The 22978-nt window shown below is 41.1% G+C and overlaps 1 protein-coding gene across 1 annotated transcript in view; it reads left to right on the top strand.

The window, feature by feature from the left end:
• ANOS1 (anosmin 1) overlaps window positions 1-22978 on the top strand; it is a 182688-nt gene that overhangs the window by 134997 nt on the left and 24713 nt on the right. The window contains exons 7-9 of the mRNA XM_073327881.1: window positions 6696-6901; window positions 10321-10465; window positions 18293-18448. Of these exons, the coding sequence (XP_073183982.1) occupies window positions 6696-6901; window positions 10321-10465; window positions 18293-18448 (507 nt within the window). The remainder of the gene's footprint in view (window positions 1-6695; window positions 6902-10320; window positions 10466-18292; window positions 18449-22978) is intronic.

The following is a 22978-nucleotide window of genomic DNA, read 5'->3' as shown; positions in this document are numbered from 1 at the left end:
AATCTCAGGAAATATTCCCCACCTCCAGGCAATATTTTATTGCTACTGTCCAAACAAACAGTATTCATATTGCCTTCCGCTTGCTAATCTGTCTTCACAGGATTTATTCTAATAGTCCAAATTTTTAAGTAACTTCAAACAGTGCTAGATTTTTTAAAAAATCACCAGTCTAGAGAATTTTTACCTCTTTCTCCCTCAAATGTGAAATTTCTCCAACCAAAAGTCCAAGGTCCAGGATGATAACAATTAAAAATGTCACCTCCGTTTATTTTTTTTTAGGACCACAAATAGGTACACAAAAGAGAATACTCTGAAAATATGTGGTGTTGTCACTACTGCTGGCATGTGACTCAGAAGGGTGACATATAAATCCCTTAGAAAAGAAGAATTTTTTCAAGGAACGTAGGATCGGATCCTCAAAGGAATTTAGGCACCTAAATGGAGTTAGGATCTAGGACTTAGCGTTCTGAATGAGTTTTTCATGGAACTCTGAAGAATGGTGTTAACATTCCATTTCAGCAAAAGAACAGCTCTGGTAGCATCTATTCCCATTCAACTCTTCACTTCTTACCAAATGCTTTTCATCACAGTGCATGTTTGTCCAGCTGGAGTGTTGGTTTCGGTAAAGCCAGAGCAAATGTTACTTGGTATAGCAATGTCTTCCACCAGGGTTTTGTAGTTATAAAAAATACTCTGGGTGAAATCCCGACCCTGTGATTCAATGGGAGTTTTGCCTTTGGCTTCAGTGGGCCTGGATTTCACCCCATATGTTTTCACTGATGAAATGAAAAAAAATAGGGACATTTCAGGTTTCCTGAAAGTTCCCAGGAGGTGGTATAAGAAAAAACAACATAGTCACTTTACAGGATTGACCAGATTCAGTTTGGGGTACCGGGCATTTTTCTATACATAAAAATATCCATTACCAGCAGTCCTGCCAGGCTAAAAGCAGAAGCTTTATCCAATTGGGAAGGGGAGAGTCCCAGCTTCCCAAAGGGACACACAGCACTTGTTTCTAGCCCTTAATGAGCCCGAGATGACAGATTTTAAAGTTGTCAGAGTTATACATCTAGAGAAGCTATTTCAGTTCATTTTTAGAATTTTTTTATGAGCTCCCTGAGCCCTCTACAATTGCACTATAAAAACGAAGCCACCAGTCTTTATAGGTAAAGGGATGAAAAAATAGCCTCAATAACTTTTTTGTATCCTTCCACCTGCAAAGACATACTGTTTAAAATACTCTTAAAATAATTCTTCTGTAACATATACAATGGTGTCATGTGGTTTACTTGACACTCACATGAGATGACCTGTATAATTCACCTATGGCTTTGCCATCATGGGCAATATGATGATGATGATGTTGATTTATTGGTATTATCATAGTGCCTTGGAGGGCATCCAGCATTCATGCTGATAAAATATTTGTTTCTCACACTACCATACAATCTACAAAATATGTAGTTACAAATAAATAGCGAAAACTTTAAGTCAATCAAATATTTGTCCTTAGTAACAAATTCAGAATTTGGCACATAGCACTCAAATCATGAAACGTATATTTGTGAACCATATATTTTAATTGATTTCAATAAATTTCCTTGTGATATGACAGTTGTCATGTACAGATTGTTTTAACATATGTAGAAAGTAGACAATAAACTATACTAGAGCACAGTCCCCGACATTAGTTTAAGATTAACTACGGAAATACATCACTCATAGTTGTTCTTCCAATATACATAGCTAGATTAATTATGTACTTAAGACTGAGGCAGTGGATTCTTCACAGTTAAGGAAGTGACTATAAGGGCAACACTTCACCTGAGGGAAAAAAGGAAACTGGTTTCCAAGAGAGCTGAAAGATTTTGAGCAAGCGTGAAGAAATGAGGAATCCTCATTACTGGGGAAAGTCAGCTTGAATTGCCCAAGTCCAATAACTCAAGTATGCTTGGTAATTTTTATAACCAAAAATGTGGTTGAGTGAAATATGTGAGGAACAGGAGCAGCCATTATTATTTGAAATTCCTTTTTAGTGACATTAATAAGCCATTCATTATTTCACATCTGCTAGTCTTTAAATAGGAAATGCTGTCCTTATTAATTGTGATCATGTCAGTTTGCATCCCCTAAGTGATGGAATTTTTCAGTAAAACCATTTATCCTGGGGATTATCTGATGAACTTTCTGTGCCTGGAAAGTTCATTTAACAGCTCATTTACCATTATAAAAACACTCAGGTGAATCATGCAGTAAATGAATGTCTGGTGTCCCTTTTACACACCTCCAGCTTTATTTCTGCTAATAAGGGATGGTTCATTAGGCTTACAGTTCACGTGTAAAATGAGTCTTTTCAAACATATTACTTTGTTTGTTATAAGCTAGTAATATACCTTGACGTTTGGCAAACTGTGTTATTCTAGCTGATATGCTTTTAAATTTGTGTAAATCTTTCTTGTTTCACTGCTTTACTCTGGATCAAGAACTTCTCTTTTTACAGTTCCATAGTGTTTTGATGCTGATGATGTTGGGCTAGAACAAGCATAAAAAACGAAGGAAAAATTGTCTTGTTTTACTAGAGTTTGCCATTTAAAATATTGGCCAAATTCACTCCTTGTATAAGTCGATTATCTTCATTATGATGTCGTTTCCCTTAATTCAGTCCCCTTGTGCCCATGCATTATGACACAGTCTTTAATTCCATGATCACACACTTTTTTTTCCACAGGATCTCTGCCTCATTCAGTGCACAGGATGGACCTGCTCTGGAGATGAATTGGGGTGTGTAGTAAGGGAAGTTGTTTTGTGTAGGACCCCAGCTAGGGTGATCAGATGTCCCGTTTTTAATGGGACAGTCCCATATTTAAGCCCTCCTGCAGGTAGCCTACTTTTTCTTAAAAATGGGCAAATTGTCCCATATTTTCAGTTCCCTCCTCCCGCCATCAGTACTGGCGGGTCCTGTTGCTAGCCTGATCCCTGCTCACCAGCCGCCTGCCCACCAGCGGTGTGTGTGGGCGTGCAGTGGCTGACAAGGGGGTGGGTATGCAAGGCTTGTGGTGTGGCGAAGACGTAGTATGCAGGGCCGGCCACTCCCCCTGCTGGTCCGTCAGTGCAGCCCCCACTGTGTGCCGGCTCTTGGCCTGCAGGGTCCTGCCCCCGTCCCATTTCCAGCTGGCCCAGTGCCCCGGGAAAGCCCAAGACCCTCTGCCCAGGGCGCTGGCCAGGAGGAGCTGAGCCCTGCATGTGCCAAAGCCCCACACAGTGCTGGCACGGGTGAGCCTCTCCACCCTCAGCTAAGCTCTGGAGTGGTGGGGGAAAGCGATTTCCAGCCTGTTCCTGCCCTGAACCTGCAGGCTCCACAACAACCCCTGGGGCAGGGACTTAGCACCCTCTTCACCCATTTTCCCCCCCTCCACACACACACTGGGTCCTGACCTCAGGGAGCACGGGGCTGCTCCATCCCCTAGGTACCTTCACCTGCTGAGTCACTTCTGACTGGGTTTACTGAAGCCCCTGCAGTCAGGTTCCCTGGGCCCTGGTGCACAATGCATCCTTAGGGCATTAACCCCTTTCTGCCCACACTGTAGCCGGGGGACAGGAGGCGGCTGGATTATGTCAGTGGCCAGCAGCAGCCTGGAGGTGTTAGCTGCCTTTTGACACTGCGGGCAGGAAGGGACAAGCTGCTTCCAGCCAAGGGGATGTGGGGAGAAGAGATGAACTCTGGAAAGACATGGGCCAGGTCATTTCGTTCTCCCCCTCCCCTCTCTTGCAGCTGGAAACCGCTTCTATCCCTTCCCTCCCGCACGGTGCCGAAAGGCTGCTGCTGGCCACATTCTTATCATAGAATCCTGCGTGCCTCCCCGCCACACACACACGTGTTGTCTCAGGAAGATGCGGTGCCAGGTACCCAGAGAGCTAGGTCCGTCCCAGGGGCCCAGCCAGGCATGTAGGGAAGAGAGCACTGGTCAGGAAGAGTTGCATCGGTCAGTCACCCCCCTGTGTGAGAGAAGGGTATGGGAGAGTGTGTGTGTGTGACCCCTCCCTGTGTGAACCCTAAAGCCTTAAGGAAGGTAAATAAAAAGAATCCAACTATGCAGTGTTTCTTTTTAACAGGTGCTCTGTCAACTCGATGTTAATTTGAATGCTTGTACTGCATAGTTCTGATTGCCGTTGAAGTTGTTTGAATACGAGTAAGTTACCTCGTGTCCTGTATTCAGTATAGGGAAATATGGTTGCCCTAACCCTTGCAGAAGTTGGGAAGCATGTAGTGAATGAGATGGGATTGCAGGAAGAAAAAGGAGGGCTTTCTGGTTAAGGGAGCTGATTGCTGCCCTGGTGAATTGGATTTTATCCCACCCTGTGGCTCAGAGTTCCTATGTGATGCTGGACAAATCACTTCAACCAAACTTTTCACAGGTGGTCACTAATTGTGTGTTCCTCATTTTCTGGCTCCCTGACTTGAGACTCTGGGGTCTGGTTTACAGAAGTGCTGAGCATTCACAGCTGCAACTGAAGTCAATGGGAGTTGTACTTTGAAGTTATAAGGTACTATGTGATGCTAAGTACTGTGAAAAATAGTTCGTAGGTATCTCAAATAGGGCGTCCAAAATTAATGGATACTTTTGACTTTAATCTCTCTGTGCCTCAGAGAATAAAGGGAGATAATACCAAGGGTTTTATGAGTCTAGAACCATCCTGTACACTGACTGAGGCAGGAGTCCTGTGGAAACAACAGTATATGATCATGTAATTAAAAACTATCTTGTAATGCATACACACAAGGGAGCCAAATTAAGGTTGCACAGATAGGAAATGTCAGAATTAAGGTTATCTTTTGAATTCAAATCATATGACTTCACTATTCTTGCTGCCTGGGTGCCAATAGGAGTGTCACTGGATGTACAGGAGAGACCGGTTCCCTCCTATCATTTTCAGTGCTAGGCCTTACACTGCCCCTGAGCAGCTAGGGCACACCTTATAGGGAATGTACTTCTGAGCCACTGCCACCCTAAGCACAAACATGATCACTTGCTCTTTGGGAGTTCAAAGAAATCATTTCAAAGTAAAGATTACCAGAATTGTTTAACCAGGGTTAAACAATGTATTTTCCCCTAGTCTCAATCTTGGAAACATCTGGACCATTTGGGCTGAAATTTCGCAAAACTATTCAGGCTGAGGCAGACACTTCACATGGAAAATTTCAGCCCAAACACTTAGTTTGGGAAAGTTATAGGATCCTACTTTTTAATTGCTTATAATGAGAAGTGTCAGGCAAGCTCAATAATAAGCTGTGCTATCAGCCCAACCTGTAGTATAGGGTCCTCCTAATCAGGACCTCCTCCTAATTCTCTTCCAGGATCTGTCACTGACTTCCTGGCCTAGGCCATAGTTTGACACTCTCTCCGTGCCATACTGTCCTAGTTGCAGACAGCAGAACTGCCAATGCTGGACGCCTCCTCTGCATGAAATTGGGGGTGGTGTTGGTAGGACATGCTTTGAGCTTTTGAATTCAGCTTTTGAATTCATTCTCCTGCGTGGTGAGGAATAGTCCATATATTGACCTTGAGGTAAATCTTGAGGCATGCCCTCTTTACTCAGGATGTTTTTGGAGAGAAAGGAATGTGACAATATTGGAAGGATTGTTATAGTTATTTCTGTGGTTATTTTCGGGTTTTGGGGAGGCTGTTTTTTGGCTGTATTTTTAAAATTGTCTTTTTGTTTTAAATTATTTAAATTATTTGTATTACAAATCCAAATCTATAAAATGGCTAGAATAGCACTTCCCTACCTCAAAGTATTGTGAGACTTAATTTATATTCATAAAGCTCTTTGAGATCCTTGAATGAAGATGCTATTGCTGCCTAGATTTTAAGGTGATAGGCACATTAGAATCGTGTTGGCTATATAAATCATTGAGATGGTTCTTGGTTCCACAAATACAGAGGCAGTTGCAGGATCCACATTACTTACCAGAAATTAAAATAGTAGGCCTTGTAAGATGCAAGGATTTGTTCATTGGTCTTATTTATTTGAAATAGAATGCATAGATTATAATGATGAGCATATAGAGTATTATTAGCTTTCTGGGTTTGGACTCCCTCTGGCTGGCAGGAAAGGAAGAGAGATGTATCTTTGTTGTTTTTACTCTAAGGAAATGCTCAAATACTATGGTGCTGGGCACTGATATGAGAACCTGGAAGGATGGACAGATAGGGGCATACATAGATCTTATCTCCTGAGAATTCCCTTAGGATACTGAAGAGAAAAATTCAGTATTCTACTCTTCATTCCTGGAAGGAAGTTAATTTTTCTCTTGGACCATCTATAAAACATTTTTGTCTTATACAGTTCCTTACATGTGTTTTTCATCTCAGCCAGAAGTAAAATCTGTAATATATTTTTTTTTTATTGAACATCATAATAAATGTTCAACAAGACTTGCAGAATAATGGCACAACTAAACCTAATCCCAGAATGTACATTTGAAAAGAGTTTGGATTCCAAGTGTTATAATTTACAAAAGTTGGTGAAACATATTCAGTTGTTTCTTAAGAATGAAGCAAACTGTGATGATAGCTGGTGTTATGAGTTCAGCAGTTAAATCTGTAGAATAGTTACTGAGAAAGGTCATCTTTACTTAATCCATATTACTTCATATTCTTGGGGGGGGGTGTTTTTGTTTTTGTTTACTCCAGACCCATCTGCTCCACCAGCCCCAGCTAATCTCAGAATTGCCAACTCCACTACAAATAGTGATGGAAGTGTAACTGTGAGGATTGTTTGGGATCTCCCGGAAGAACCTGATATCCCAGTGCATCACTACAAAGTCTTCTGGAGCTGGACAGTCAGCAGCAAGTCTGTCATCCCAGCTAAGAAGAAAAGAAGAAAGACTACTGATGGGGTAAGGAGCAAACTGGAAAATGAGGCACAAATGCTCCTACTCAGTCATGGCATATGAAAACATATTTCTGGTTTAAAAAACAAAATTGTGCTGTACCAAATAAATGTGAAGTCACATAAATAAATAGGATGGAAAGGTGTATTCCTTTTTAATTTACAAGAAGATCACTCTGATAGTTTTATAGCCAGTTTTCTTTAGAAATAAGCATTGCTATTGTTCTGTAGAAGTCAAAGGGAGGAGCAAGTGTTGATTGACAGCAGAATTGAACCATATATACAGATGGAAATATTTTAAGTGTCTAAATCCAGATAAACTGGAATCTATTGTAGATGTACAATTAATATATAACACTAATTATTTCTCTAACATAAGGCTTATTTTACTGGAAGCCTCTGAATGATGGAATGCTCATTCAATAAAATGTCATCTATAGCATAGTTTTCATTATATCAAGGGAACTCTGGAAGTGATGTTTGCTCATATCAGAGAAATTTATGATGGGTTAGTTACCATGTAGGTCTAAGATAATAACAAAATCCTTCTTAAATAATCCTACTGTACTAATACGCTGAAATATTTCCATAGGAAAAGATTAATGTCAGCTTCTGAATTGATATGTAACGCATTGGTTTAACGAAAAACTAGCTGCCGTAGTCCCCTTAGGCACATTGCATTTTCTTTTTATAAATAGCTTTATAGGTAATAAAATAGAAACCACTAAAGGCCATGGGACAGACTCTTGTCTGAGCAACATATTAGCAATACATTACATTCCTGATTCTTCACTACATCTGAGAACGTAGTGCAGAGTGTTGGGCCACAAGGAGGTGATTTCAGCTCTCTGATCCTCAGCCACCTGGCCCTAGTGGAAGTGAAAGCAGCAGGGGGCCTACTCTAATTTCCGCTATGACAGAGGATCACGCATATTGGAGCTCTTTTCCCTGGAATCACTCTCTGGAACACCATTGACACATGCCCCATTCCCCTCACACTGCAGATTGGGGGGCACCAGAGTTCCACCAGCAGAGAGTTCCCCTATGCAAGGGCAGTTCACTAGCTATTTCCAGCCATGTTTTACATGACATAAAGTGGACTTAGTGGACCAGAGACTCTGGTTTTATGTGGTGTTCTTCAATTAAAAATTCACTTTCAAAGCCCCATGTTAAAAACACATTGAAAATGAGGGTAGCATTCCAGGGTATCTCTGCTTTCTTATAACCACTGTGTATTCCACTGGGTGACACAGGAGTAGAGCTGGCATATAAAAGGCAGGTAGTGAAGTCTGAAGTTCCCAGGTAAAGTACTATAGGTCAGAGATCTTCAACCAAAGAGGCCCCAAATCCCAGGGATCCCTACCCAGGTATGTAGTAAGGCTGTCCTTTAAATCACAAAAGGAAGGAAATTCGAAATAGAAATGGATCCTTAGTTTGAATTAAAACCACTTTAGATGTATGAGTAGAAGGTGTATAACATCAAGATGTTTTAAAAACAGATAATAAATAAAACCTTGCTCTTATATCCAAAAGAACTTTACAAAGGATTAAGTATCATTATCTCAGTTTTCCATCATACAAGATGACACGTTTTTATGTTAGTAGGTCCAAGTTCTGGCCTTAGGCTTCAATGAGAGCTGTGAACATGTCTTATGACAACCAAGCACATACATCCAAAAGCAGAGATTAGCCCCTAGAATAACTTTACTTTTACTCTGAGGAGAAGTATCTCATTGTGCTTTGTTCTTTTACAGCATACTGTGAAAGCTATAAAATGATAGTAGTAAAGGGGGAAATTCCCTGATGGAACTCCACTGAAGTCAGTTCCAATCAATGATCCATTAAATATTAGAACAACTTTTCCAAAAACCAAAATTGCACATTTCTAGACATGGAGAGATGTATTCCCCTGATTTGATAAGATCACTCAAACTTTTTAACCAATTTTGCTTTTAGAAGTAACCCAGTCCATGCTTTTATGACTAAATCTATATGAAGTCAGTGGAATTGCCAGCAGAGAATTTGGCCTACAATATTTTACAATGAACAATGCCACTACATGAACTGGGGAAATCAAGAGGCTTAATCAATTTTATAAATCGCTCTCAGAACAAACCAAGTAATGATTGTTAATTTGAATATTTTTAGATGTACTAACATACTATTTGGTGTTAAATATGACACTGCATGGTTGACACGCCACTCCTAGTTGACACAAGAAAGCTAGACAAGTAACAAGGAATTCAGAGGAGTCCTTGTGGCACCTTGTGGGTGGGTCACTACAAAAACTAATTTTCCCCTGCTGATACTCACACCTTCTTGTCATCTGTTTGAAATGGGCCACCTTGATTACATTGAACTCATTAGCACTACAAAAGTTATTTTTCCTCCCTTCTTGTCAACTGTTGAGAATTGGCTCGTTAACACTGACCACCCACTTGCTAAGGCAACTCCCATCTTTTCATATGCTGTGTATTTATACCTCTCTAATGTATTTTCCACTTCATGCATCTGATGAAGTGGGTTTTAGCCCACGAAAGCTTATGCCCAAATAAATTTGTTAGTCTCTAAGGTGCCACAAGGACTCCTCATTATTTTTGCTGATACAGATTAACACGGCTACCACTCTGAAACCTGTTACTCTGAAAGGAATTCAGAGTAAAAAAGCAGAGTCAAATTTGTGCTTGACATAATATACAATGGTGCATTTTTAGGAATAAATCTATAAATAAATGCAAAGAATTCAGAAAGGCTATGTCTCTTGTTTGCAGTCTTATGGGATTTGTTTTACTTTGTGGATTGTTAACTAGAGAATGAAAATCCAGTTCATGAGCCTCTCCATGCGGTGACATTGGAGAACTGAGTTGTTGTGGGTTGTTTGTTTGTTTCTTTTCTTTCTCTAACAAAGATGAAAAGCACTCTTGTTGGTATTTTAGCAACAACAGAAGCAAATAGAAAAATATTGTTCAATATACTGCACAGTATGTTCTATCTGTCCTCAGACTAGCTGTCTCTAGACAAAGCTTCCTGTTGCTTAGCTAATTGAGTCTGTCCAGGAGCTGGGAAACACAAAGTTTAGATTTCACTGGCCAAAATCTTTTTGGCATCAGAAAAACTGGTTATACATATAAAAAGAAATTTAGTCTTGGCTTAAAACAGCAGATGCCTATATTTACTAAAGACAGGCAAGTTCTGTAGACATCACTAAGTTTAGCATTTTAAAAACTACACACAGAACAGAGTCCAAATGAAAGAGAGTATGAAATAAAAATCAAAGAAGAAAGCAAGTTGAGTTCTGGTGAAATTTATAAATTCTTTCTCATTCCAAGAAGAATTTTGTGTGCCTAAGACAACAGGCCTGCTTTTAATTTAATAAGAGCCAGCAATCCCATAACTATTCTGCGTGTATATTCTCTTTCACTATAGTCCCAAAATTATGTGGTCCTGGAGGGACTGCAACCCAACAGCAACTACATGGTGGAACTGCAGGCAGTAACATACTGGGGACAAGTACGACTAAAAAGCGCCAAGGTGTCTCTCTATTTCAGCTCAACTCAAACAACTATTAATAGTAAGTAACTGCATCCAAAGTCCTCTTACGCTCTGTTTTAACTGATGATTTCTCAGATTTCAAAAAATAAATACATCACCCATTATAGGTGGCTGTATTATAGCATGCCTCTGTGGTCTTGGTCAAGTCACTTAAGTTTTCTGTCTTCATTTCCTCATCTGTAAATTGGGGATAATAAGTCTTATCTACCTTGCCTGTTTTGAAAATTACTTTAAAAAATAAACATGTTAAGCATGTGCATATTTGCAAGATCAGGGTCATAGTGTTATATTAGTGCTAAAATTCCCTGAAATACACATTAAACTTCCCAATAAACAGAGCAGAAGCAAATCCCAGACCACTGGCTTAACTGTACAATTTTCCCTTGCAAAAGTTTTTAAAATGTTGGCAACTTCAAGTAGCCCATAAATTCAGATCTTAGCGCAAATTTATATATCCTGTGGATTCGGACAAAGAATTGATTCTCCTACTAGGATCTTAAAATATAAAACAGTGTCCTGGTTAGCAAGAAGTTAATCCCAAACTTGTATCACATGCACAGCACTTACCTTCAAGATGAAGTCTTGAGGTATTAAGTTCTTTCTAAAACTAAACTCACGTGCTAAACAATACAGTGGAAAAATTCTTCAAATCCCGAGGGGCCTATACTGTGACACTCAATCTTAGTTAAATACTCTTTGAATAATAATTTGTCTAAGGTCAAGGTCAAGATTGATCTGCCCTTCCAACTGCCGATGTGTCATCTGATTAACCAAATACAACCACTGATGCTTATGACAGTAATAGTTTTCAGGATTAGACCACAAACAGTTTCCAAAGTTTGCCATTTTACCCATCTTTGCTTTCCCCATCTTTCATTCCTTTTGCATTAGTTTCCCTTTTATGTTATAAGCAAAATGAAAATTAATTGCAACAGTTTTTCTAACTCTTATATCATTCTGTATTCCAGTACTGAATATTCTGATTGCTAATGTAGGTGGACCGCTCTGCAAGCATGTTCAGTCCATTTTGGATGCAAATAAGATATATTCTATGTATACTGAGATATAAAGGTTGACAACTATGCAAGAACTCCCATTATAAGCAATGGTGCTTTCCTTTTCCTGAAACAGGAGGGAGAGACAGAACTGAGTTTCCTTCCCCTTCTGCCTGCAACACACACACACATTATTTTTATATGAAATGAGTCAGTTACATTTGGATATACCCCAAAGGATTATTTTGCTATCTTTCTTCAAGCCCTCAGGCTAAATCTGGTTATAAAAGTGTCATTGCTGTGAGTACCAGTAAGTTGTGCTTGGTGTGTGTATGTGGGTGGGTACGGGGAAGGGTTGAAAAATTGTTCAGCAGGCCCCAGAACTGCCAGCCCCAAGCTTTCAAAAAGTATATGCCAGGCTCTAAAGATTATCTTAAAAATCATGAGATTAATAGTAATTATTTGGGGGTGGGAGGATTGTTTTTTTTCCATTCCGGTTTTTGAGCTGTTAGAGTTCATGTTTTTAAGCTTTTCTCCGCAACCATGAGGGTTAGAAACTTACACCCAGATCCTCAAAGGCATTTGGGTGCCTAACTCCCATTGAAATCACTGCCTTTGAGGATCTGGGCCTTACTTTTTTAAAAAATGAAAGCAGAGATTCTCACACAATATTATGATTCTAAGGCTTTTTAAAGAAAATCAACAAATATTGTGAGACTTGCCATAAAATCATGAGAACAGGCAACACTGAAACATATGAAAATGCTTAGGCTAACTCTGGATGAAGTTAGCAAAGCACAGCAAATTAAGGGCTTAGTCTTTCTCCCATTGAATTCAGTAGAACTTTTACTATTTATTTTCATGGGAGCAGAATCAGCCCAGAATTTGTTAGCAAAATCTCTTTACCTGTTATTCAGATTGTAGTAACAGATCACAAAACTGGGTAGTTCAAATGTAAGCAGAATATTGCTTGTCTTATAGCAAAGGCATGAATGCAGAACTTCAAAAGCCAAATGCTCTGAGTTATTGTGCTATCTGTCCCCTGAAGCAAGGCTCATAGTGGCATTATTTGATATGAGCAAGATTCTAAGAAAATATGGGACTGGCAATGTGTAATTGAAACACATTTCACAATTCATTATCATCATAGTGAAATTCTGGTTAAAAATGCTTTTAAAATTAACCCCAACTATGTAAGACTTAGCAGATCTGTTGCAGATAATAAGTAGATTTTGATCATAAAACTAATCAAGTGAGCTTGAATTAAAGTAAAAACTTTATAGAACAGTGTTAACCATGTAAACTATAGACACAATGATACATGATCAAGTAGTTAGAATATTGAACTGAGATTAGGGACTAAAAGTCCTGTCCTCGGATACTTGATCACCGAGTGACTTTGCACAAGAAACTTCTTTCCCCATCTATAAAATGGGGATAATAACATCTACTTGTCTACTTCAGAGGCATCTTGTTAGTCAGTTATGTTTCATAAGAACTTTGAGGTTCTTTGAAGAAAGTTGGTATATCAATGCTATGAATTAGTATTTAATGTTGTTAGATAGTTTTCAGCACAGTCACTGGGCAGATTGTGATCTCTCTTCCATTGGTGTAAATCTGGAGTATCTCCTTTTTGTTTAGTGGATCCTCTTGTGGATTCAGACTGGTTTCACTAACGTCAGAATCTGGCTCACTGTTTTGGGCACTGTTGCCACATCACCAGCGCCCAAAAATGCTTCTAGAGTTTGTGTTGCACTGAGCCTCTGCAATCTCACTGCTGAGTTCACTAACAGGTCGTGTTGCTGAGGAGGAAGGGAAAGCGGAATGTTTGCTTCACTTTCCTTTTTTATGCTTTGACACTTTTCTGCTTTCAGATTCCAATGCAGATCATAGAATCATAGAATCATAGAATATCAGGGTTGGAAGGGACCCCAGAAGGTCATCTAGTCCAACCCCCTGCTCAAAGCAGGACCAATTCCCAGTTAAATCATCCCAGCCAGGGCTTTGTCAAGCCTGACCTTAAAAACCTCTAAGGAAGGAGATTCTACCACCTCCCTAGGTAACGCATTCCAGTGTTTCACCACCCTCTTAGTGAAAAAGTTTTTCCTAATATCCAATCTAAACCTCCCCCACTGCAACTTGAGACCATTACTCCTCGTTCTGTCATCTGCTACCATTGAGAACAGTCTAGAGCCATCCTCTTTGGAACCCCCTTTCAGGTAGTTGAAAGCAGCTATCAAATCCCCCCTCATTCTTCTCTTCTGCAGGCTAAACAATCCCAGCTCCCTCAGCCTCTCCTCATAACTCATGTGTTCCAGTCCCCTAATCATTTTTGTTGCCCTTCGCTGGACTCTCTCCAATTTATCCACATCCTTCTTGAAGTGTGGGGCCCAAAACTGGACACAGTACTCCAGATGAGGCCTCACCAATGTCGAATAGAGGGGAACGATCACGTCCCTCGATCTGCTCGCTATGCCCCTACTTATACATCCCAAAATGCCATTGGCCTTCTTGGCAACAAGGGCACACTGCTGACTCATATCCAGCTTCTCGTCCACTGTCACCCCTAGGTCCTTTTCCGCAGAACTGCTGCCTAGCCATTTGGTCCCTAGTCTGTAGCTGTGCATTGGGTTCTTCCGTCCTAAGTGCAGGACCCTGCACTTATCCTTATTGAACCTCATCAGATTCCTTTTGGCCCAATCTTCCAATTGGTCTAGGTCCTTCTGTATCCTATCCCTCCCCTCCAGCGTATCTACCACTCCTCCCAGTTTAGTATCATCCGCAAATTTGCTGAGAGTGCAATCCACACCATCCTCCAGATCATTTATGAAGATATTGAATAAAACCGGCCCCAGGACCGACCCTTGGGGCACTCCACTTGATACTGGCTGCCAACTAGACATGGAGCCATTGATCACTACCCGTTGAGCCCGACAATTTAGCCAGCTTTCTACCCACCTTATAGTGCATTCATCCAGCCCATACTTCCTTAACTTGCTGACAAGAATACTATGGGAGACCGTGTCAAAAGCTTTGCTAAAGTCAAGAAACAATACATCCACTGCTTTCCCTTCATCCACAGAACCAGTAATCTCATCATAAAAGGCGATTAGATTAGTCAGGCATGACCTTCCCTTGGTGAATCCATGCTGGCTGTTCCTGATCACTTTCCTCTCATGCAAGTGCTTCAGGATTGATTCTTTGAGGACCTGCTCCATGATTTTTCCAGGGACTGAGGTGAGGCTGACTGGCCTGTAGTTCCCAGGATCTTCCTTCTTCCCTTTTTTAAAGATTGGCACTACATTAGCCTTTTTCCAGTCATCCGGGACTTCCCCGGTTCGCCACGAGTTTTCAAAGATAATGGCCAGTGGCTCTGCAATCACAGCCGCCAATTCCTTCAGCACTCTTGGATGCAACTCGTCCGGCCCCATGATCATATTTGACTGACTAACAAAATCTTTACCAACAGGGGTTCATTTATCCTAAACTGCATATGTGAGTTTTGTGGTTTCATCAGTTACTGTTCACTTCAACGGCACTCATCACCACAACTAACTTTAAATTCTCTTCTACAGTTTCTTTGGGATAGTCTAATCTCTCCTGGACTCTTTTACCCTCTATAGCTTCAGAAAATAGACTGGATTATATTTCTGTGAAGTCTATCGATCTCATCTCATTTCTTTTTAGTCATGATCTATTTCATATTACTTTGGTGAATTTTTAGGCAATTGCTTTGACTGGTTTTATAGGGTTTTTTAAATCCAAGTACATGACAGAGCTATACTTCTGGTTGGTCTCAAATCTCTGTTATTGTCTTTAGTAATGTTGACCTTAGTAGATTTGCACACAAATATTCAAGAACATTAATTAAATTAAAGCCTGTGATTTCATTTTGACCACAAATCAATTCAATTCACTTTGATTCACAACTCTTTATTCATTTTTTTCATGAACAGTTGCATAAACAGCTTGCATGCACGTGTGTGTGAGGATATTCATGGAAAGTGAAATATTGCATGAATATTATGATTAGCTGTTATTTAGTCATTCGTGACTTAAGTGGAGCTACATCAATTTGCATCAACTGAGAATCTAGCCCAGAGATTTTTGCACTATATATCGTAGTTGCTGTTGTGTATGAAAGTAATCAGTACGTAAAATGCCAGAAAAATATCTATTCCAGACCATTTATTCCCACACTGTAAAGTGATCCAGCAAACACCACTGTATGATATTCAAAGCCTCTATAATTTGGTTGTGAGCATTATTTTCCCTTCCTGTTGTTTGTTAGTATTCTACTCTAAATTCACTGAGAAGAGGTAAATGAAGATTGGATGAAATGTCAAGATTGGATGCTTTTTTCTAAAATATATTCTCTAGGAATTATTTTGGAGAAGTTCTATGGTCTGTGTTATACAGCAGGTAAGACTAGATGATCACAATGGTCCTTTCTAGCCTTGGAATCGATGAAACTAAGAAAGCAGAGCTGAATTTCAGCGGGAATTTGGCGCTTCATTCCCTTAAATTCAGCCTGTGCCCATTATAGGGTATATCACTAGTGCCTGATTCTAAAGGAGATATCATTAATTTACAGAGTATTTTTGCTAAATAAATATTATAATTGCTCATTGCCAGAGAGACACTTTTCAAGGATATTTAGAGAGATAGGGTGGCTGAGATAATATCTTTTACTGGTCCAACTTTTGTTGGTGAAAGAGACAAGCTTTTGAGCTACACAGCACTGTAGCTCTAAAACTTGTCTCTTTCACTGACAGAAGTTGGTCCAGTAGATATTACCTCACTCACCTTGGCTTTCTAACATCACCGGACCAACACTGCAAATAACTTTTCAAGGATGACAAGCCAAATTTTACCTATTTATGACACATTAGAGCATGCCTCTGTAATGGAGCGCATCACTCAACACCACAGCACCTCCTGTTGGCCATCCTGGCAATTAGCTCTGGTTTGCCAGTGCGCTTTCATCTAGTGGCATCTTGCTGCTGTCATTTCTGTTGTCAGGACCTATGTCACCCTCAGGACTGCGGTGTCCTCTTCTGGACACAGCCGTCCAGCTGTGCCCCACTCAGTCCCCCCCCCCCCCATCTTCCAGGAGGGCCGGCAGTTCTCTGACCAGCCACTTGCCTCAGTGGCAGGCTGCAGTCCAGGGTCTATCCACCTGTGTCAGTGGCAACTGGGGCCAAAGGTGGGGGGCGGGCGGCAGTCACGCTCTGCAACACCTCCAACCCCCACCATCTTTTCCCCTGGGCCATTTTCCCCACTGCTCTAGCACCTTCTCCACCCTTGTATCAGGGCCTCAGTCTGGCAGGGGTTGGCCAGGAGCTCACTTATGCTCCCCTGACCTGTCCAGCACTGCTCTGACCATGGTGCTGTCCTCCCTCTTCAAACTCCAGGGAGTGACTCAAGCTGGTCTGTTCAGCAGCCCTTCTTATATGGCCCAGCCTGGCCCTGATTGGCTGTCTCTCTAAACCTTCTCCCGATTGGCTGTCTCTACAAGCCCTTGCCTAATTGGCTGCCTCCTGTATAGCCTCCCAGACCTGCTATAACCCCTCTTCTGGCAGTATGGGGCAGATACCCCACCACAGCCTCATAATCTTGAAAATCTTTTTGGTTCCACCAACTACAGAAAACAAAGGACTTGATCCAAAGCCCAGTAAGGTAATTGAAGTTAACGGAAAGATTATCATTGACTTCAGTGGGCTTTGGATCAGACCCTAAGGGGTTTTTCCGTGCTCAGGAACATATTATTTTATCATTCCACTCTGCTTGTCTGCTTCATTCTTGTGAAACATACAACATGAACACCTCTTTCTGAAGTGATAGATATGTAGGGATAGTCTTATTCAAGCCCCTGATTGTTCCCAAGAATGGATAGACGAAAGGGAAGAACTAGTTGTAAATAAGGCAGAACCTTCAAATTTACATTTTATCCAATTATTTTAGTTAATAAATCAAACCTGAGTCTCCTCTCCTTTCTCAGCAGCTTTTTGGTTGTTTGCATCTTTACTTTCCATTTAAGTACTGTAATTAATTAAATACATCATGTTTCATAATCAGATGTAAATATTGTCCCCTAAATTCGAATTTGCAACTTTCAGGTAGTGAAAGTGTTGATTCAAAGCTTGGATACAATACTACTGTTTTTAAACTGCAGATGCCTGGGGTATTTTTAAATTCTGTTCCTAAATACTGACATATGTTAGTAAGCTGTTTCAATATAAAAAGGCATATTTATTTTAACGTAGCACCTACACCCTGTAGGTTATATTCTATACTGTACTTGTGTATTGTATACTGTGTTTGTGTGTATTTAACTACTGTTTGAAAATATAGCACCCAAAATGTTATACAAAACTACAACTACATATAATGCCCATTAGAATCTCAAAGTATCAAATATCAACATTTCTTGCTCCTAGGATTATAGAATCGTAGGACTGGAAAGGACCTTTAGTGGTCATCTAGGCCAATCCTCTGCACTCATGGCAGGACTAAGTAGTAAATACTTTTATTAAATTAAATTAAATCTAAGTATAAATACAGTAGAACTTTGAAGGAAGGGAATATAGAACTATGGAACATTCTTACATTAAAATAGATTTAAAATACTCTTAAAACTGAAAGAATATTAAAGAACTAATTTGCTTCTTTATCCTTGATGTTTTGTTTATTTTTTGCATTTATTTCACTCAGTTTGGGCAATGAAATAAGAATGGTTAGTTTCTGTCAGTTTCATTTTCTGACTCTCAAACACTATTAGCACAATGCTTCAGTGTTTAGGTTGCACTGTATTAAACCAAGATATTTCCTGATGGTGTTGTATGTTGCAGAAGAACAGACCTCTCCAATTGGGAAAACCCGGAAAGGACTAGCTGATCCTCTTCCACCCTTTCAAAGAAGAAGACCAGCTCGTCGTCTTGAAATTGGAGCTCCTTTCTATCAAGACAATCACCTTCAGATCAAAGTCTACTGGAAGAAGACAGAAGGTTTGTTGAAAGTTCTGTCTTTAAGCAGGGACTACAATGAACCCATCTATGTCAAAGGTGGAGAAGCTCTAACACTGATATATTTACAGTGAACCCCATCAAGCAGTTCTGCCCCCAAAATATCCTATTTGCTTGGCAAGCCCAAATACAGAGAAACCACTGCTGATCATTCTTCCTGGATGGTGAAAGGATACACAGAGAGAATGCACATCTCCAGAGCAGTGCTATGTGGTGGTATATAAGGAAGGGCTTTAGGGCACAGGTTTCAGGGATGCAATGTATTGTGAGAAGAAAAGTGATGAGGAGGAGGAGGGAGGTGGGCCTTAGTCCCCCCTCGACATGAATCCAGGCCCCTCTCCATGGCCCCATCCCTGTTCCTCCTCTTGCCCCGTGGCCAAGCCGGAAGCTGGATCTGGGCAGTGGTAAGAGCTGCCCAGGGAGCTCAGGCTGCTGTGGGAAGCACTGGACCCTCCACCTGCTCTGCGTGGCATGCCCCAGAGGGTGGGAACACAAGCCAGGGACACCCCAGCCCCCCACCCAGGGCAGGTGGAGGGTCCAGGACTCCCCAGGTGGCTCTTACCACTGCCCGGCTCTGACTTCCGGCCTGGCCAGGGGGCAGGGTCTTGGGGGGGAGAAGAGGAGCAGGGGGAAGGGCCACAGAGATAGGTGGGGCCTTGTGCCCTCCCCCCCTCCAATTCTACCGAGGTTCTGGCACTCCTGCTTGTACTCCACATCCTGAGGGTGCGGAGAGGATTCCACACCCCCTTAAAGTGCCCTTTGTAAGATTTTCTGCCGGGGGGTAGAATTTGGCCTTATGCAAAACTCCCATTGAAGTAGATAGTGGTTTGGTTGAGTGAGGCCAAAAGGCCTCAATCTGCATGTGGCATTCCCATTGAAGCCAGTGGGACCTCTCTGTAGGATTGGGCCTAATATCAGGATTATAAGAAAGTAAAACCAGAAAATGAATGTAAATGGAGAGAGAATAGGGCTTCCTGGCTGCCCTGCATATGCCCATTTTCTGGCCTGCCTCCACCTAAGTTTGGGACTGTACTGATTGTCAACAGAGGTCATGCACCAGGATTCAACATAATATCTGCCAGCATATGCACTGGAGTAAATGTGGGTGAGCAATACATTCTGATAGCAGGAAAAATCTTTACTGGCTTCATGTGTTTTATGATCCCCTGCTTCTCAGTAAATATAGCGCCTAACAACTTCTTTTATGTTTTCATCTTTCCTAAAAGACAAATGCCATAAAATGTAAGTGTCTAATTAGGTTTGGAAGCCAAAAAGGGCTTAGCTTTCACTGCCTTCCAGAATCAAGTAGGGATTGTTACACAGTGTATCAGTTTAGTACAGGGGTAGGCAAACCTTTTGGCCCGAGGGTCACCTCTGGGTATGGAAATTGTATGGCGGGCCATGAATGCTCACAAAATTGGAGGTTGGGGTGTGGGAGAGGGTGAGTGCTCCGGCTGATGGTGAGGGCTCTGGGGTGGGGCCAGAAATGAGGAGTTCAGGGCGGGAGGGGGCTCTGGGCTGGGGCAGCGGGTTGGAGCACAGGAGGGGGCTCTGGACTTGGGCAGGGGGTTGGGGTGCAGGCTCCGGATGGCACTTACCTCAAGCAGTTCCCAGAAGCAGCAGCATGTCCCCCCTCCAGCTCCTACATGGAGGTGCGGCCAGGTGGCTCTGCGTGCTGCCCAGTCCACAGGAGTCTGGAGGCAGAACTTGGGGCGGGGGCAACGTGTGGAGCCCCCTGGCTGCCCCTACATGTAGGAGCCAGAGGTGGGATATGACGCTGCTTCCAGGAGCTGTTCGGAGTCACAGTATGCACTGGGGGGGCCAGCCCCCGACCCTGCTCCCCGGCTGGAGCACCGGAGTGGGGCAAGCCCTTAACCCTGCTCCCCAGCAGGAGCTCGAGGGCCGTAGTTTGCCCACCTCTGGTTTAGTACGATGATCAATATCCCCACGTGCAGTTACTTGAATATATGCTAACAATGATAGTGGTTTTGCCTTGTAGCTATCTATAAATGTGCATCTCAAATTAATGTCCACATAAAAATACATTAAAATAAATACCAGGTCTGAAGTCACATCCTACCAAAGGAATGATCCCTTTTCCTCTTGACTTTTGCAAGTGATTTTTAGGAACCCTGAAGATTCTTCAATTCATCATTGAAATTACCCTTATCTTAGCTCCTCACATCCAGGCGCTTTCAAATCTTGGTGCTTATTTCTGCACGACATTTAAAAGATCTGGCTGTTCCACTCTATGCCCACAATTAAACTGTTCATCATCTCCTGACTTGATCATGTCAACCTACTCTTCTTTGGCTGTACAATATCCACCTTGCCCCCCATTCAGATTAATTCAAAATGCGATGGTTAAAATCATCTTCCTGACCTGTGAGTGTGATCATGGCTCCCTCTTCTTCACCACAGCAGATTCTAGCATCTTGTCTGTCAGGGATGCCTATGAATTTATATCTTAGTATTTAAAATAAATAAATAATGGCTTTAAATGACCTATTTCACCCACAGCACACCTACAGCTTATCACTGTTACTGTTGTCCTCGCTCTGATGATTATAATCACTCCTTGTTTTTAAAATTAAACTGAAAGTTCTTTGGGGGCAGGGATTCGATCTTGTTTTGCAGTTACCCACTATGATAGTGCCTTACTCCTGAATGGCCTCTGCTACTTTAATACAAATAACAATGAAAAGAGTTGTAGAAATCATGCTCATGTCTATCCCTAAAAGACATGAAATGGAACACACGGTGGAATGAAATGTTAAAGTAAGTATAGATCAGAAGTTTTCTACTCCCCCTCAAAACTCTGTATTGGTTTTGGGTGCATGTTTTTTTTTTAAATATTCTAAATCTAACATTTTAATTTATTCAAGGAGCATAACAAATTCAGTAAAAATAGAGGTCTCATGACTTTAACAAGAATTTTGATCTTAGTACTGATGTCTTGGCCAGATAACAAATAAGAGAAGAAATTTACCGCTGCAGGTGCAAGTGGCTGTGGTATTCTTCTTCACTTATTATCATGAAGTTGTGAAGTGTTGCAGTGACCTATATTAAACAGCTCTCATGCTCCAAATCAGAGATGATTGTGTTTAATGTGTTTTATGTTTGTGATGATTGTGTTTTAATGATGGATGAAGTGCCTACTATATAGGGTGCTTTGTGGATCCTTTGAATTGAAAGACAGTTAAACTGAAGTAAAATATTGGTATAAAGACTATTTTTATCTGTAAGAAACCCTTTTATTTTAAATAAATAATTACATTAAATCTTCTCTCAATAAAACTTAAAACAATGAAATGTTGTTCATGCAGTATATTAATAATCGTTAAGAAATTGTTTTTGTATACGTGGTTACAATGAGCTAGACCATTCTGCGGGGCAGGTTACTGATGTGTAGATGCGGGGCAACCACAGCTTTGGACTTGTGAAGTTTCCTTGGATTTCTGTCTGGAAACCAGGTTTATTCTTCAACCATGGATCGATCTATCTAAGAATTGCTACTGCTGCCCATGACTGTAGTATCTGAATATTTTCTATGTGAAATAGCTTAGCAACAGTAGAGTCCCTAGTGGTTTTTATAGTGTCTCTGGCTCTTCTCCTTTCTTAGGATTGTTTTTTTGTTGTTGATTTGTTTGTTTCAGGTCTTTTTGTTTTGTCTTTGAATTTTGGATTTGTTGTTGTTGTTCCCACGGGGGGAAGTGCTAGATGGGAGTGCCGGTGTTGAGAAAATTGTTTTTATGAACGGCAGGGGTTTTCAACACTAGTCCTGTGGTTTCCTGGAGGCACAGGCCGTCGACACAGAGACCCTCTAACTTTCTGGTGATGTTGTTGCAGCTGTCCCTGCAGCCCCAAACTAGCCCACCATAACCCCACACAGAAAACCTATATCACTCTGTGGCACTTTCAAAAGAGTCTTTGTGGGCCAAGGGAAGAGAGGAAAGATGCAATGAAGACTAGACAGCCTCCTTCCATAACTTGACTTCTGTTCTGTCCATTCCAGGAAGTGTAGGGGATAATATATTATTTTACAACACATTTATTGATGGCTTTACTACACCCTCCAGTACATATTTCTATTTATGATTCAGAGCATCTAATTATATATATATGTGTGTGTGTGTGTGTGTGTATATATATATACATATATATATATATATATATATACACATATATGCATGCCAGTGAATGCCAGAGGTTGGAAGGCCAGATTGACTTCTCTGGACTCGATCTTCTCCTCTTTATGGGCCTCATTCTGAATGTTCCATTAATATCACTGAACTTGGGGCATGCAAGCAATGTAGGATCTGTCCTTCTGTGTTAAAATAGATCACTTTTTGCAATAATATTCAGGCTGAATGCCGTTTTATGATGGCAATTATACATGCACTTCAGGATGTGTGTTAATGGGAATAACTCCCATGGAATCAAAAAAGAGGAACTTTATTCTCTATAGATCAGTGGTTTTCAAACTTTTTGTATTTGTGACCCCTTTCACAC

The sequence above is a fragment of the Lepidochelys kempii genome, chromosome 1 (assembly GCF_965140285.1).
Source record: "Lepidochelys kempii isolate rLepKem1 chromosome 1, rLepKem1.hap1, whole genome shotgun sequence".
In the NCBI taxonomy this organism is placed as follows: domain Eukaryota; kingdom Metazoa; phylum Chordata; order Testudines; family Cheloniidae; genus Lepidochelys; species Lepidochelys kempii.
This window is presented reverse-complemented; position numbering and strand designations above follow the sequence as displayed.